The sequence below is a fragment of the Coregonus lavaretus genome (assembly GCF_964263955.1).
Source record: "Coregonus lavaretus genome assembly, chromosome: 30".
Classification (NCBI taxonomy): domain Eukaryota; kingdom Metazoa; phylum Chordata; class Actinopteri; order Salmoniformes; family Salmonidae; genus Coregonus; species Coregonus lavaretus.
Window position 1 is genome coordinate 6,139,552 of NC_140017.1, and position 17,095 is coordinate 6,156,646.

The window sequence follows — 17,095 nt, forward strand, 5'->3', positions numbered from 1 at the left end:
TGACCAGGGATGTTCTCTTGAAAAGTGCGTGAATTGGACCGTTTTCCTGTCCTGCTAAGCTTTCAAAATGTAACGAGTACTTTTGGGTGTCAGGGAAAATGTATGGAGTAAAAAGTACATTATTGTCTTTAGGAATGTAGTGAAGTATATATATATATATATATATATATATATATATATATATATATATATATATATATATATATATATATATATATATATAGTAGTACAGATACCCCAAAAAACGACTTAAGTAGTACTTTTATGTTTTTTTACTTAAGTTCTTTACACCGCTGGTCTTGAGTCGATAAGTATTCAACCCCTTTGTTATGGCAAGCCGGAATAAGTTCAGGAGTAAAAATGTGCTTAGCAAGTCACATAATAAGTTGCATGGACTCACTCTGTGTGCAATAATAGTTTTTAACATGATTTTTTTATGACTACCTCATCTCTGTACCCCACACATAAAATTATTTGTAAGGTTCGACAGTCGAGCAGTGAATTTCAAACACAGATTCAACCACAAAGACCAGGGAGGTTTTCCAATGCCTCGCAAAGAAGGGCACCGATTTGTAGATGTGTAAAAATAAAAAGAGCAGACATTGAATATCCCTTTGAGCATGGTGAAGTTAATCATTACACTTTCGATGTTGTATCAATACACCCCATCACTACAAAGAAACAGACGTCCTTCCTAACTCAGATGCCGGAGAGGAAGGAAACTGCTCAGGGATTTCACCATGGGGCCAATAGTGACTTTAAAATAGTTACAGAGTTTAATGTAAATAGGAGAAACATTGTAGTTACTCCGCAATACTAACCTAATTGACAGAGTGAAAAGGAGGAAGCCTGTACAGAATACAAATATTCCAAAACATGCATCCTGTTTGCAACAAGGCACTAAAGTAATACTGCAAAAAATGTGGCAAAGCAATTAACTTTTTGTCCTGAATACAAAGTGTTATGTTTGGGCAAATCCAATGCAACACATTACTGAGTACCACTCTCCATATTTTAAAGCATAGTGGTGGCTGCTTCATGTTATGTGTATGCTTGTAACCGCTAAGGACTGGGGAGTTTTTCAGTATAAAAAATAAACGGAATGGAGCTAAGCACAGGCAAAATCCTAGAGGAAAACCTGGTTCTGTCTGCTTTCCACCAGACACTGGGAGATGAATTCACCTTTCAGCAGCACAATAACCTTAAACAGAAGGCTAGATCTACACTGAAGTTGCTTACCAAGAAGGCAGTGAATGTTCCTGAGTGGCCAAGTTACAGTTTTGACTTAAATCTGCTTGAAAATCTATGGTAAGACCTGAAAATGGTTGTCTAGCAATGACCAACAGAGCTTGTGTGGAAAGCTCTTAGCGACTTACCCAGAAAGACTGAGCTGTAATCGCTGCCAAAGGTGATTCTAACATGTATTACCTCGGGGGGATGAATACTTATCTAATCAAGATATATTTGTGTTTTATTTTTCATAAATGTTTTACAAATGTTAGAATTTATCTTCCACTTTGACATTACAGAGTATTTTGTGTAGATCTTTGACCAAAAGATTACACTGAAATCCATTTTAATCCCACTTTGTAACACAACAAAATGTAGAAAAGTCGAGGGGTGTGAATACCTTTTGAAGGCACTGTATTTCAATATTGCAATTAGTCTGCATTTTACAGAACATTTACTGAACATAAAATGCAGGCTAATCGGACTTGCTTGCACAAATCTTGAGCATAACTGATATTGTTGGTGATGGTAGAAAATGAAGTGCTCATGCAATCTTATGAAACTTCTACAGTGAGGGAAAAAGGTATTTGATCCCCTGCTAATTTTGTACGTTTGCCCACTAACAAAGACATGATCAGTCTATAATTTTAATGGTAGGTTTATTTGAACAGTGAGAGACAGAATAACAACAAAAAAATCCAGAAAAACGCAATGTTATAAATTGATTTGCATTTTAATGAGGGAAATAAGTATTTGACCCCTCTGCAAAACATGACTTAGTACTTGGTGGCAAAACCCTTGTTGGCAATCACAGAGGTCAGACGTTTGTTGTAGTTGGCCACCAGGTTTGCACACATCTCAGGAGGGATTTTGTCCCACTCCTCTTTGCAGATTTTCTCCAAGTCATTAAGGTTTCGAGGCTGACGTTTGGCAACTCGAACGTTCATCTCGAACGTTCAGTGGCTAGGCCACTCCAGGACCTTAATGTGCTTCTTCTTGAGCCACTCCTTTGTTGCCTTGGCTGTGTGTTTTTGGTCATTGTCATGCTGGAATACCCATCCACGACCCATTTTCAATGCCCTGGCTGAGGGAAGGAGGTTCTCACCCAAGATTTGACGGTACATGGCCCCGTCCATCGTCCATTTGATGCGGTGAAGTTGTCCTGTCCCCTTAGCAGAAAAACAACCCCAAAGCATAATGTTTCCACCTCCATGTTTGACGGTGGGGATGGTGTTCTTGGGGTCATAGGCAGCCTTCCTCCTCCTCCAAACACGGCGAGTTGAGTTGATGCCAAAGAGCTCGATTTTGGTCTCATCTGACCACAACACTTTCACCCAGTTCTCCTCTGAATCATTCAGATGTTCATTGGCAAACTTCAGACGGGCATGTATATGTGCTTTCTTGAGCATGGGGACCTTGTGGGCGCTGCAGGATTTCAGTCCTTCACGGTGTAGTGTATTACCAATTGTTTTCTTGGTGACTATTGTCCCAGCTGCCTTGAGATCATTGACAAGATCCTCCCGTGTAGTTATTTTCTTCCATTTGCGAATAATCGCACCAACTGTTGTCACCTTCTCACCAAGCTGCTTGGCGATGGTCTTGTAGCCCATTCCAGCCTTGTGTAGGTCTACAATCTTGTCCCTGACATCCTTGGAGAGCTCTTTGGTCTTGGCCATGGTGGAGAGTTTGGAATCGGATTGATTGATTGCTTCTGTGGACAGGTGTCTTTTATACAGGTAACAAACTGAGATTAGGAGCACTCCCTTTAAGAGTGTGCTCCTAATCTCAGCTCGTTACCTGTATAAAAGACACCTGAGAGACAGAAATCTTTCTGATTGAGAGGGGGTCAAATACTTATTTCCCTCATTAAAATGCAAATCAATTTATAAACATCGTTGAAATGCGTTTTTCTAGATTTTGTTGTTGTTATTCTGTCTCTCACTGTTCAAATAAACCTACCATAAAAATTATAGATGGATCATTTCTTTGTCAGTGGGCAAACATACAAAATCAGCACGGGATCAAATACTTTTTTCCCTCACTGTATATGTATTTATGTGTGTGTGTTGGTCATTAAGTGGTTTTTGTTTTGTTTTTGTGTACTTAGCTGAGGGATGACATCGCTGCCTGTTGGCGTGGTCCTCTGCCTAACAGGCTGGATCACTCTCTACACCCTACTGTGTAACACCAATGGAAGCCGTGGCTCTGAGTGGAACTGTAGGCTGGTCACACTGCTCCATGGCATCCTGGCGGTCTGCATAACAGCATACATAGGCTATGTGGATGGACCTTGGCCCTTCACACATCCAGGTAAGATGCTCACTATCTAATTGCACTGAAACAGTGTAATCGTTTCCATGTAGAGTGCTGCTTCTATACAACCTTTCTCTAAAGGTGGTTAAGTTGGTATAGTCATTCCAAGTCATTTCAGCAAGCCATGACATCATCATCTCATATTGTTCTGAAATCGTTTCTGTAGTTAGACACAGGTAAGATTAAAATTTTGGCACAAAAAAAATTGTTTACATATAATTTTATCTGTGAGAAATTAAGCTAATTGATTGCACCCAAATTGGCTATTTTAATGTATAGGCTTCATATAATATTCAATAAATGTAGTACCTTACATCCGATTTGGACCAAAGTTTTTTTCTAACAATGAGTAAGACATTAGGAATCCAAGAAATGGTCAAAAGCCACCCACGGACCCCCACACCCCACACCAATCCCAACCCAACAACGAGTATAGAGTATCAGTTCTCTATGTCTGACAAGTAGTATGGAGCTTCGGCTCAGAGTATTGTTTCTTCATCTAATGTAATGTATCTCAGTGAATTTTTTTTTTTTGTTAATATTTTTTTCTGTTCAGAGAAATTGGTCATTTTAAGTTGCTTGGTTTATGTCCCATCCTACATCCTGATACCAGGTTCTGACCACTAGATGGTACTGTTCCAGGACTATATAAATACAGTGCCTTGCAAAAGTATTCATCCCCCTTGGCGTTTTTCCTATTTTGTTGCATTATGACCTGTAATTTCAATGGTTTTATCTATTTGGATTTCATGCATTGGACAATCACAAACTAGTCCAAATTCGTGAAGTGAAATGAAAAAAAAGTACTTGTTTCAAAAAATTCAAAAGATAAATAACAGAAAAGTGGTGCGTGCATATCTATTCACCCCCTTTGCTATGAAGCTCCTAAATAAGATCTGGGAACAACCAATTACCTTCAGAAATTAGTTAAATAAAGTCCACCTGTGTGCAATCTAAGTGTCACATGATCTCAGTATATATACACCTGTTCTGAAAGGCCCCAGAGTCTGCAACACCACTAAGCAAGGGGCACCACCAAGCAAGCGGCACCATGAAGACCAAGAAGCTCTCCAAACAGGTCAGGGACAAAGTTGTGGAGAAGTACAGATCAGGGTTGGGTTATAAAAAAAATATCAGAAACTTTGAACATCCCACGGAGCACCATTAAAGCCATTATTCAAAAATGGAAAGAATATGGCACCACAACAAACCTGCCAAGAGAGGGCCGCCCACCAAAACTCATGGACCAGGCAAGGAGGGCATTAATCAGAGAGGCAACAAAGAGACCAAAGATAACCCTGAAGGAGCTGCAAAGCTCCACAGCGGAGATTGAAGTATCTGTCCATAGGACCACTTTAAGCCGTACACTCCACAGAGCTGGGCTTTATGGAAGAGTGGTCAGAAAAAAGCCATTGCTTAAAGAAAAAAATAGTGTTTGCCAAAAGGCATGTGTGAGACTCCCCAAACATATGGAAGAAGGTACTCTGGTCAGATGAGACTAAAATTGAGCTTTTTGGCCATCAAGGAAAACTCTATGTCTGGCGCAAAACCCAACACCTTTCATCACCCTGAGAACACCATCCCCACAGTGAAGCATGGTGGTGGCAGCATCATGCTGTGGGGATGTTTTTCCTGCGGCAGGGACTGGTAAACTGGTCAGAATTGAAGGAATGATGGATGGCGCTAAATACAGGGAAATTCTTGAAGGAAACCTGTTTGTCTTCCAGAGATATGAGACTGGGACGGAGGTTCACCTTCCAGCAGGACAATGACCCTAAGCATACTGCTAAAGCAACACTCAAGTGGTTTAAGGGGAAACATTGAAATGTCTTGGAATGGCCTAGTCAAAGCCCAGACCTCAATCCAATAATTGAGAATCTGTGGTATGACTTAAAGATTGCTGTACACCAGCGGAACCCATCCAACTTTAAGGAGCTGGAGCAGTTTTGCCTTGAAGAATGGGAAAAGCTCCCAGTGGCTAGATGTGCCAAGCTTATAGAGACATACCCCAAGAGACTTGCAGCTGTAATTGCTGCAAAAGGTGGCTCTACAAAGTATTGACATTGGGGGGGTGAATAGTTATGCACGCTCAAGTGTTCTGTTTTTTTTGTCTTATTTCTTGTTTGAATCACAATAGAAAAAAATTTGCATCTTCAAAGTGGTAGGCATGTTGTGTAAATCAAATGATACAAACCCCCAAAAAATCAATTTTAAGTGCAGGTTGTAAGGCAACAAAATAAGGAAAATGCCAAGGGGGGTGAATACTTTCGCAAGCCACTGTACTTATGGTAATATACTAATTGTAATGTACACTCAGTGTACAAAACATTAGGAACACCTTCCTAATATTGAGTTGCACCTCCTTTTGCCCTCAGAACAGCCTCAATTCGTTGGGGCATGGACTCTAAAATGTGTCGAAAGCGTTCCACAGGGATGCTGGCCCACGTTGACTCCAATGCTTCCCACAGTTGTGTCAAGTTGGCTGGATGTCCTTTGGCTGGTGGACAATCCTGGATGCACACAGGAAACTGTTCCACGCGAAAAACCCAGCAGCGTTGCAGTTCTTTACACACTCAAACCGCCAGGCACCTACTACCATACCCCGTTCAAAGGCACTTAAATCCTTTCTTTCCATGTCTCAATTAGTTCAAGGCTTATTGACATCAATAAGGGATCATAGTTTTTACCTGGATTCACCTGGTCAGTCTTTTTCATGGAACACAGTGTATACATGTAAACGGGAGAAATAGTGACCAGTAACAGGAAAAATACTAATAGTAATGGCAATCAATAATCAATGGACAGCTGCGTAATGGAGTAATAAATCGAATCAATAATAATTTTAGCAGCAGCGTAGGTTGTGTCTGAGTTGTTAGAGACCTGTGGATGGGCATAGATAGAGTCAGTGTGGATAGTCAGTGGGAGAGGGAGAGCAGTAGTTGTTAGCCATTTAAGAGTCTTATGGCCAGGGGATAGAAGCTGTTTAGGAGTCTGTTGTTCTGAGCCTTGACGCACCGGTACAGCCTGCTGGACGGGAGCATGGAGAACAGTCCATGTCTCGGACGGCTAAAGTCTTTGGCAGTATTTTGACCCTTTCTCAGACACCGGCAGGAACGTCCACAACTACCTCTGTAGGGCCTTCCGGTCGCGGGTGGGGCAGTTGCCATACCAGAGAGTGATACAACCAGTCAGGATGCTCTCAATGGTGCAGCTGTTAAAGTTCCTGAGGATCTGAGGGGTATGCCAAATCATTTCAACCTCCCAAGGGATAAGAGGCGTTGCCGTGCCTTCTTCACGACTGTTCTGGTGTGAGAGGACCATGTTAAGTCCTTAGTGATGTGGACACCGAGGAACTTGAAGCTCTTGACCTCACCCCTGTTTCCTGTAGTCCATGATCAGCTCCTTGGTCTTACTGACATTGAGGGAGAGGTTTGTTGTCCTGGCAACACACTGGCAGTTCTCTGACCTTTTTCCTGTAGGCTTTCTCATCTCCGTTGGTGATCAGGCCTACAACCGTTGTGTCGTCAGCAAACTTGATGATGGAGTTGATGATGTGCGTGGCCACACATTCGTGGATAAACATAGAATACAGGAGGGGGCTAAGCACATACCCCTAGGGGGCCCCTGTGTTCATAGTCAGCTTGGCGGTGGTGTTGTTGCCTACTCTAACCATCTGGGGTTGGCCCGTCAGGAAGTCCAGGATCCAGTTGCAGAGGGAGATGTTCAGTCCCAGGGTCCCTAGCTTGGTGACGAGCTTGGAGGGCACTATGGTGTTGAATGCTGAGCTGTAGTCAATGAACAACATTCTGAAATAGGTATTCCTCTTTTCCAGGTAGGAGAAGGCAGTGTGGAGTGCAATTGAGATTGCGTTGTCTGTAAATCTGTTGGGGTGGTATGCAAATTGGATTGGGACTTGGATGATGGAGGTGATATTTACCATGACCAGCCTTTCAAAGCACTTCATGATTACAGATGTTAGTGCTACAGGTCAGTACTCATTGTGGCAGGTAGCCTTAGAGTTATTGGGAACGGGAATGATGGTGGTCAGCTTGAGACGTGGGGATTACAGACTGGGACAAGGAGAGGTTGAAAATCACCGTGAAGATGCCTGCGAGCTGGTCTGCGCATGCTCTGAGAACGGCCTTGCGAGTGTTGACCAGATTAAAAACCTTATTCAAGTCGGCCTTGGAGAGCAAGATCACCCATTCCTCTGTGACAGTGAGGGCGCTCGTGCACAGCTCTGTGTTGTTTTGTCGAAGCGTGCATAAAATGTATTGAGTTCTGTATAGGCGCGAGTCTCATGCCCAGACTTTGCTACATATTTAAGCAGGAGTCTCGACGCCGAAGCTCTACGGATCAGAGCTGATGCTCAGTGTTGTTAGCTATTCTCTTGAAGCCGACACCGAGGCACCAGCTTGAAGCATCGAAGCAGACAATGAGGCACACCAAGACACAAAGCTATTTAGCATATTTTTTATTATTGCAACTTTTTCTTGGAACACACTTCTCTTGTGGATACAATTGGGTGAAAATCCGTTCCTTGCACACAGATTCAGTGCTGTACTCAGGATGTCATTCCACCCTTGTCAACAATGTGAGAAACAACTACCAGCCTCAGATGAGCACACTCTTTGCATTCTTTGCTTGGGAGCTGAACATGCTCAAGCGGCTGCACAGAGTAGCAGCTGTTGTACTCACTGTCAGAAATTCAAACCGAGAGCATTGAAATCTCGACTTTAGAGCTTTGTGGACGGAACCTCCGGACTGTCATCAGATGAATCTGCCACACAGATCATTGATCATAGACCTTCCTCTGCAGATCATTCCAAACGCTCCAGGTCAAATGACAGTTCTCACTCCCCACGTGATCCACCGCCCAATTAACGACATCGCTCATCCTCACCTGGGCACAAATTTCACCGCACTGAGGTGCACAAGGAGATTATGTCACTGGGCAGTCGCATGGCAACCATTGAGTCCATCCTTGAGCACATCCTGGCCAGATTTCCTTTGCCGGTACCAAACTCAACCCCTACCTCTGAACAGAGTGTGGTTGTTGAATCGGATGACACTGATGTACTGTCCACAAGAGCTTCCCACTCTTATGCCACAGACTATGATCACTCTGATGGTATGCACCCTGGCTCTAGCATCATCCAGTCGCAGCCTGTTGGCCTGGCACTAGCAACGCTCATTGCTACTGCCATTTTACTCAGGAGTGGCTTCCGTCACCGTCTGGCCACAAAAAGGCCTGATCTGTGCCTCAACACAATCCTGTCTCGGAGCTCTACGGACAATTCCTTCGACCTCATGGCTTGGTTTTTGCTCTGACATGCACTGTCAACTGTGGGACCTTGTATATACAGGTGTGTGCCTTTCCAAATCATGTCCAATCAAGTTGTAGAAACATCTCAAGGATGATCAATGGAAACAGGATGCACTTGAGCTCAATTTCGAGTCTCATAGCAAAGGGTCTCACAGTTCAGACCAAGAGCTGCCTAACAAACGATGCAGGGCATCTGATCGCTTCCTACGCAGTACACATGACAGCACCGCTTCTATCAGAAGTAGCTGCAATGCTCAGAACTTTGGGCACACTGTGTGTTGCACAGCGCCATCTATGGTTAGCACACTCCAAGCTCCCTGACAAAGAGAAAGTTCCACTCTTAGGTATACCCATATCACCTGGCCAGACATTTGGCCCAGCAGCGGCCCACCTCCAAGTGTCTAAGGAGGACAGAGAAGCACAGACGGACCTTCAGCGCCTCATTCCAAAGCCAAGAATGTGTCAGCCAGCAAACCATTTCTCCTGTCCCAGGCCCCCAACTGTGATGCCAAAAACCAGGCTCAGATAGGCTGCACCTGCTCATAAGTAGAGGAACAGACACTCTGTCCTACCGAAGAGGTGGAGTGCCTTATCGCCCTCGGAAGAGGCAGAGATGCACCACATGCAGGCCACTTACCCTCTGCACCACAGCACACAGAGCCTTGGTCCTGATGGGACCGACTCTCTAGCGCAACACTGTTTCCTTGATCACCACCAGGCTGACAAAGGTCAATGGCCAACAAATGGGTGTTACGCACAGTGACATAAGGCTACGCTTAGGCCCGCTTCAGGGGTGTCTTGAAAACAACAGTTCATAATCCTGCTCAAAAGCCAACACTCTGCTCAGAAACCTCTACACAAAGACTCTATTCCTACAAGTGGAACGTGTTCAGGAAGTGTTGTATTGCCCATGCAGAATCGCCATCTTCCTGCCCAATTTCTGACATTTTGACTTTTCTCCAGAAGCTTATTTCTGCAGGGAAGTCGCCATCTACATTGAATGTGTGTATGACAGCCTCCCAACTTCTCACAGGAGAGTCGTGAGTTGCATACACTTTGCACGGTTAGGGCATTGAGTACCTGTCTTGCTGCAACAATAACTATTTATCAAACAGAACAGCTTTTTGTGTGTTATGGGGAGAACACCAAAGGTTGCGCTGTCTCGAAAAGCAGAGACTGGCATATTGGATTACCAATGCAGTGTCAATCATACGTTGCAGCAGGTAGACCAACTCCAGGTGGCATGGTATCACACTCCACCAGGGGTTTGGCCACCTCAAGGGCCCTGTTCAGAGGGGCCTCCCTGGAATCAACACCCATGACTTTCATGAGGTACTACAGACTCAATGTTATGTCCACACCAGCAGTGGGGTCTGTGGTTCTGGACACGGCACACTCTCTCAACCCAGATAAGTGAGCGTACTGTGAACCTTGTACATACTTTTCAACCATCAGTGAGATGGGTGCTCTTACAGTGGGCTTGTTACACCTAATTGAAGCCTCTCGTGTTTTAAGTTTCAGCTTGTGTGTGTTTACAGTTGTATACTACAGTTGACATTTAATCCACCCTGTTTAATCCATCCATATTCTGTTGCATCCTGTGGTGCAGGATTTCACAACCCTGTCCTCGGGCCCCCCCAGATGTTTGACATTTTTGTTTGAACCCTAAATCCTTTGACTAATTGAATCAGGTGTGGCAGTTTAGGGTTAAAACAAAAATGTGAAATGTCTGGGCCTGAGGAGAGGTTTGGGAAACCCTGCTGTGGTGGATACAAGGACTTCCCAGGGACTCATCTGGACTAAGGTTTAATGGTGAGGTATCCCACTCTGTTGCCTGAACCACCTGTTTGGTACAGCAACCCCTTTACGAAAGCGAAAGAGAACGTTACAGATTTAGCCCTGGTTCTCTGAGTAGAGTAACAGATCACCAAGCTTTCATGTCGTTCCTCCGCCTCCGTGGAATTCAAGTGAAGTAATTGACAGTATGTCACGTCACATCACCTTTTATAGTGACAAGTCACGTGGATACAGTAAGGGAGTGGCGTAACTGTAAACATCTTTGATATTAAGCATCTCATCGCGTGAGAAGGGGAAGGAGTTCCCATAGGTCGTTTGGTGACCCTTTAATCAACTCAGAGAACCAAGGTTACATCCATAACCCAATGTTCTTTATGTAGAGTTTTCTTGCCTAGTATACAGTAATTTGATGTGTGTATGACAATGTTACTAACCATGAAGAGTGTTTACAATAACGTTGTGATCTTGATTCCAGGCACAAAGAACACCCCCCTTCAGATCAGTGCTATGGTCATTAGCCTGGGCTACTTCATCTTCGACATGGGCTGGTGTATGTACTTCCGCACCGAGGGCCCGGTGATGCTGGTCCACCACACCATGAGCATCCTGGGTATCTTGTTGACCCTGAGCTTGGGGGAATCAGGCATCGAGTCCTGTGCCGTAATCTTTGCTAGCGAGATCACCAACCCCCTGCTGCAAGCTCGCTGGTTCCTGAGACAGTTGGGTCGCTATGAGAGCCTGACAGGGGAGGCGGTCGATGTTCTGTTTGTAGTGCTATTTGTGTTCATGCGCATAGTGGTTGGCGGGAGGATGTTGTACTGCGAGCTCATCTCCCCACTGCCCAGGTTCATTATAAAGTGTGGGGGAGTTGCCATGTATGTGCTGTCCTGGGTGTTCATGGTGGACATTGGTCGTTTCGCCTACCGCAAGAGTCAATCCAAATACAGACGCTGGAGAGACCAACACAGACTGGCAACAGTTAACGGACGTGATAGAAAGACGGACTGAAAGACTTCCTTATCTTTAGAAGATTAATAAAAATGTCCAATGTTTATACTAATAGACCACCTTTATTCATTTAATGGTTGTGCATACTGTAAGCATGGGGTCAAAGTCAAGCCATTCTTTAGGCCTATATGGTTATTGGGGAATATTTGTTGGTATTTAGCTAACACTTGTATATTTTTTTATTTTATTTTAATTAAAAACAAGTGCAAGAGAATGTTGCAAAAGTATCTTCAAAAATGTACAACTGTAACAAAAACAATTGAGACATAGTTTGTCTTTCAAACCAAAGGCCCTAGTGCCAGTATGATGAACACATGTATTTCACAACCTAATTGCAATGAACTGTAACCTAATAGTATGTTCTTCTAACCTTGTATCCAGCAATAAATTGACTATTGGGAAGCAGACAAATAACGTTCTCTAATCCTCATAGGTTAGGCCACACCTTTTTTGATGCAGTGAAATTGAACCGAAACTGACTGTTTAATTCCTTTTGCAGTATTTTGTTGTTGAATGCAGTAGTTTTCCTGCAGAAATTCTACTTTTATAAATATTTTGCAATGTGTTGAGTGTAATTTTTCTAATTTCAGTCTAATTCAAATTGTGGTAGAATTTATAAGCCATTTCAAAATATTCCATGGAATATCCCAAGTTCCATTCCATTTATTTTTTAGGAAGATGTTTATTAACGCTCGCTGAGATTGCAGTGTTACATGACACTGGCTTTTATATAACATAAAACTCAGTAAAAAGCTAAATGTTTCTTATGATAACTGTCTTTCCATTTAGCTACAATAATGCTTTGCACAAAAGTTATTCATTAAAGCTCACAGCAACAACAAATCCGTAACAATCAGTAACAAATTATTTGTATTTGTGTAACAAACTGAAATAATATGTTTAGTGGCATTCTATTGCTTGATTGAGTGTATATTAGTCATTGTAAATTAGTTTGAAATACCAATTGGTAAACAACAATTTGTGCTAAATGTTTGTGCACTGTATTGCTTAACATGTTCCAGTATGATGCTAGGTCACATTTCCCAATATTGTATGCATTCATATTTGAAATTCACTACTTTTCAATGAAATATTTCAATCTGGTGCCTAAATAGTTAGATACAATTTGTATGTCAACATTCTGTGTGTCTGTGATAAGGGAGAATAATACAAGTGTGCCTTTGGGACATTATACGTGTTCAAATGTAATGTTTACTTTTGTTGTGTGTTCAATAAATACCCTGAATACGGAGCTGGTATAGAAATATGTGCTGTAATATCAAGTAAAATATTCCACAATGATTGCGTCCCAGTAGGCCTATATAGTATAACATATTTTTTTGAACTATTTGAACAGGTTTTTTTTACTCAGGGAAATACTACTTTGCCACTTGTTAGACTTAACTTTAAAATATTTATTTGTATGTTATTACAACAACTTTAAAGGGATACTAGCCTATATTGCATTCAAAAAAGTAGTGTAGCCGTGTCACATACTGTAGGATAGGCTTATTGCGCTATAGCCATCACAGAGTGCTCTGTGCTTGAAGTATTCAAATTGTCCACATGGTGGCATTTGTAAATCAACAATCCTCCAAAATACTGTAGTAGAGTGCTCAACCAAAAATGTTATGTTTGAACAGTTTTGCTGTTAAATGCCATAACCATTTAACCCTGTAATGTGTTATGATTTATGAGTTATGATTGTCACAGCAGTAAATTATTCTACTTTATTAACTGGTCATTTTAATGGGATAGTTCACCCACAAATTAACATTTGTCAGAAGTTGTCAGACCCCAAAAGGTGAGTCCTGATGAGTCCACGCCCTAAGTCATCTGCTGTGTAGATCCAATAATACAGTATACCTGAATCCCAAATGAATGGGAGCGGTATAGGGATCTCATTTTATTCTGTGCCTTGTTTCCATTCATTTGGGTTGGAGGCATAGAACAGTTAACATGAAACATGGACTTCTCTTGACATTAGACCACTTTCTGAGACCTGAAAACATCTGACAAACTTTGATTTTGGAGTGTCAGATGTTTTCCAATTTTAGAAGTGGTATAACACAGGAACAAATAAATAAGTAGAAACAATGAGGGGAATATAAGATGGTGTTGTAGAATACCAATGTGATAATCATTAGGCCAATAATAACAATGATAATGTTAGGTTTCACAGAAAATGTAGCTACATTTTAAGTTCAATATACATTTTGCCTACAGTAAAATGTAAATTTGTAATCCCATCTGCCAAGGACATCCAATCAGACACCATAATGAAAAAGGAATGTATTATTATTGTTATTATTAGTTATGAAAGTAGCACCTTTTAAAAAAAAATCCCATCTGCCAAGGACATCCAATCAGACACCACAATGAAAAAGACGAATGTATTATTATTGTTATTAGTTATGAAAGTCTGGCAAGTATTATTGTTTCTCCCGGCGGAAGTAGATTGGGAGCTTTTGGTCAGGGCGAGGGCGTAGCTATCCTGAAATGTTGGGAAATTGTAGAAAGTTATTTATTTTCTCCTCAATACCATATCTGGAGACACATCCTAATAATCACATTATTCTAAAGTGATAACCGGCTCGGAGTTTTTTTTGTTTGTAAATTAGATAATTCGTTTGCTAGCTAGCTATCCTTGTTAGCATAGACATCCAAGGGAATTCTGCAGAGAAACAACTCAAATTGTCTAAATTCTGGAAACATGGAGTCAATGAAAACTGCGCTCCGTTAAGTTTTGTGGATGTTTGCAACCCTGAAGGAGATTTACAAGAAACATTTGAAACGGTTCCTTAGCTCGTGCGGACTTCATATTCGACGGGACACCTTTTATATTTGTTGGGAAGCGTGTTTTTGTGATTTCGTTTTTGGGAATGACATTCAGGATTGTCGGAGCACACGAAGCAAAGTTTTGTAGCTACTGAAAGAGTTCCCCTGTGTTCGTTGCTAGATATAGCTAGTTAGCCACCGTTGGCCGAGACTGCAGCAAGCTAGTATTGTAGCTAATTCACATTCACTATTCAGTCGGCTGATTTTCAAGGATTTACTTTGTTTCGTAGCTAGCTATCAATCGTAAAAGTTGTAAGGAAAACGTATATTATCGGACACGTTTCGAGTCTACTGGGGAAAAAGGCGTCCCATTCTCCACTCCCTGGAGTTAACAACGCTAACGTTATAGTCTGGCTAGCTTCAGTTCAAGCTAACTGAACTGAAGCTCCCAACAAATTTAGAGGGGCATATTAGCTAGCAAGCTAAATAGTGCAATAGCTAGCTGGAAAAAAACTAATGCATTTGCTATAGCTAGTTAATCAAGCTAGGACTATTACCTAGTTTGTTATGTTGCTGCAATAATTACTAACTAGTTAGCTAATTCACAACACGGGTTTCAACTCAGACTTGTCGTCAGTTTTTAGAAATTCTCATGGTCACGAGGGGCTGCTCGTCCACGGATAAATGCAAATCTGGAGGCTGGGAACACCAAATGGGACTGACTCGATTTTCAATATCTTTCACAAAAGACACGCTTACTAGTTGACTATTATTACACCAGGCCAGGTTAACTGGTTGTATTTCCTATAGGGTTTTACATTTAGAAAAATAAGTGTGATGCGATCCATTTTGATTGACGTCAAAGGATTCGTACATGGAGATAGATGCAGAAAGAGTGAAAGTGGAGCCTGTATCAATATTTTCCAAGGGAACACATCATTGTCAATAGGAACATCGTCCCTGACCCCCGGTGTCTTCTGCGAAAAGGTGGAGATCTGCACGACGTAAGACGAGGAGTGATTAGAGGTCCTAATTTATCTGAAGAAATTGTTACAGCAGCGAAAGTTGCATTATCATTAGTGGCTTGTCTGAATAGGTACCATTTCACTGCAAAACTATTCAATTGAGGTATTGAATTCAGTATTAGGACATACCCAGACATTCATTTTCACTGGGAGTCTATCGCCGACAATTTTTAAGGTGTTTTCATAACATTGTTATTTGGAGATTCAGCTCTCAATGTTGTTGATTTTGTATGTCATCACCCTTTTCAAGCATCTCAACACAGACGGATGTTAGGGAAGGACTCTGCAAAGAGACTCTTATCATATTTTGGAAAATGATAATTGGATATAAATCACAGCAAATCTAGAAACGGGAGCCCAATGAGCGACACACAGTCCAGTATCACTGATAGGTAAGTACGACCTTTTCCAGGCATCACGTAAACACTCCACTTCACAATGTCATTGAAGACAGCATGCCTCTTGGCTCCTGTACTGATACACCCTTTGCTTTATCAGATAGTGTAGGCGACATGTGTCCTTTGTAGCTCAGTTGGTAGAGAGCATGGTGCTTGTAACGCCAGGGTAGTGGGTTCAATTCCCGGGACCACCCATACTTAAAGTGTATGCATGACTGTAAGTCGCGTTGGATAAAAGCTTCTGCTAAAATTGCAAATATACATGTTATGTTTGATCTCAAGTTTTGTAAAAGCCTGCAAGGATTGTTATAACCACTATGCTAATTTTCCATCGTCTGCATGCAAGTGGCAATTCTTCTAATGTTATGTTAATTGTCAATTGTTACAGTTTCTGGAGTCAGCTATAATCTTTTTCTATCTCCCATATGGTATAGCCTAAGCTGTATGTAATTAATGTGTATTAAATGTGTATTATTACTGAATGTTACTCAATATGTATTCCAACAACCCAGGCAAGTAGCATAGCCCCATTTCAAAACGATAAACCAATAGCCAGGCCTATGTGGGGCTTTATTTTTCATTGCAGTGTGTTCTTAAGTACCACAATAACCCCCCCCCCCCCCCAAGTGGCAATTCTTCTAATGTTATGTTAATTGTCAATTGTTACAGTTTCTGGAGTCAGCTATAATCTTTTTCTATCTCCCATATGGTATAGCCTAAGCTGTATGTAATTAATGTGTATTAAATGTGTATTATTACTGAATGTTACTCAATATGTATTCCAACAACCCAGGCAAGTAGCATAGCCCCATTTCAAAACGATAAACCAATAGCCAGGCCTATGTGGGGCTTTATTTTTCATTGCAGTGTGTTCTTAAGTACCACAATAACCCCCCCCCCCCATATCTTTTATCAAGCCAGCACTGTACTGAACTCTCCACTTTGTCGCACCACAGAAATTGCCCTTTTTGGTACTGGCAGACCTCTGACCATTTACCATGATTTTGGCACCAACAACCATTTAATTTACAAAAAGGTATTGAGCAGGTTGTTGTTGCACCATCAAAGAGTGAAAATGGAATTTGAGCTGTTCCAAGTGCATCGGCCACAATCATGGCAATAGAGTGTGTGTAGAGCTGAAGAGGCCTGACAGCCAAATGAAGAAATGGTGCAATTGTGTCCTCTGCACCTGAAGTCCACTTTCCTGCAAGGAAGGAAAT

General features: G+C 41.9%; 2 protein-coding genes across 2 annotated transcripts in view; both read left to right on the forward strand.

The window, feature by feature from the left end:
- The first annotated feature begins 3,328 nt into the window (after nucleotides 1-3,328).
- Nucleotides 3,329-12,926, forward strand: LOC311105841 (TLC domain-containing protein 5-like). The gene is made up of 2 exons (XM_084148053.1): nucleotides 3,329-3,540; nucleotides 11,142-12,926. The coding sequence occupies exons 1-2, from the start codon at nucleotides 3,345-3,347 to the stop codon at nucleotides 11,672-11,674; spliced, it is 729 nt and encodes a 242-aa protein (XP_084004179.1). The 5' UTR covers nucleotides 3,329-3,344; the 3' UTR covers nucleotides 11,675-12,926.
- Nucleotides 12,927-14,184: 1,258 nt separating this feature from the next.
- The window catches only part of LOC311106067 (rho guanine nucleotide exchange factor 12-like), a 72,182-nt gene continuing 69,271 nt past the window's right edge, over nucleotides 14,185-17,095 (forward strand). Inside the window, exon 1 of the mRNA XM_084148362.1 lies at nucleotides 14,185-15,869. Coding sequence (XP_084004488.1) covers nucleotides 15,838-15,869 — 32 coding nt within the window. The 5' untranslated portion in view covers nucleotides 14,185-15,837. The remainder of the gene's footprint in view (nucleotides 15,870-17,095) is intronic.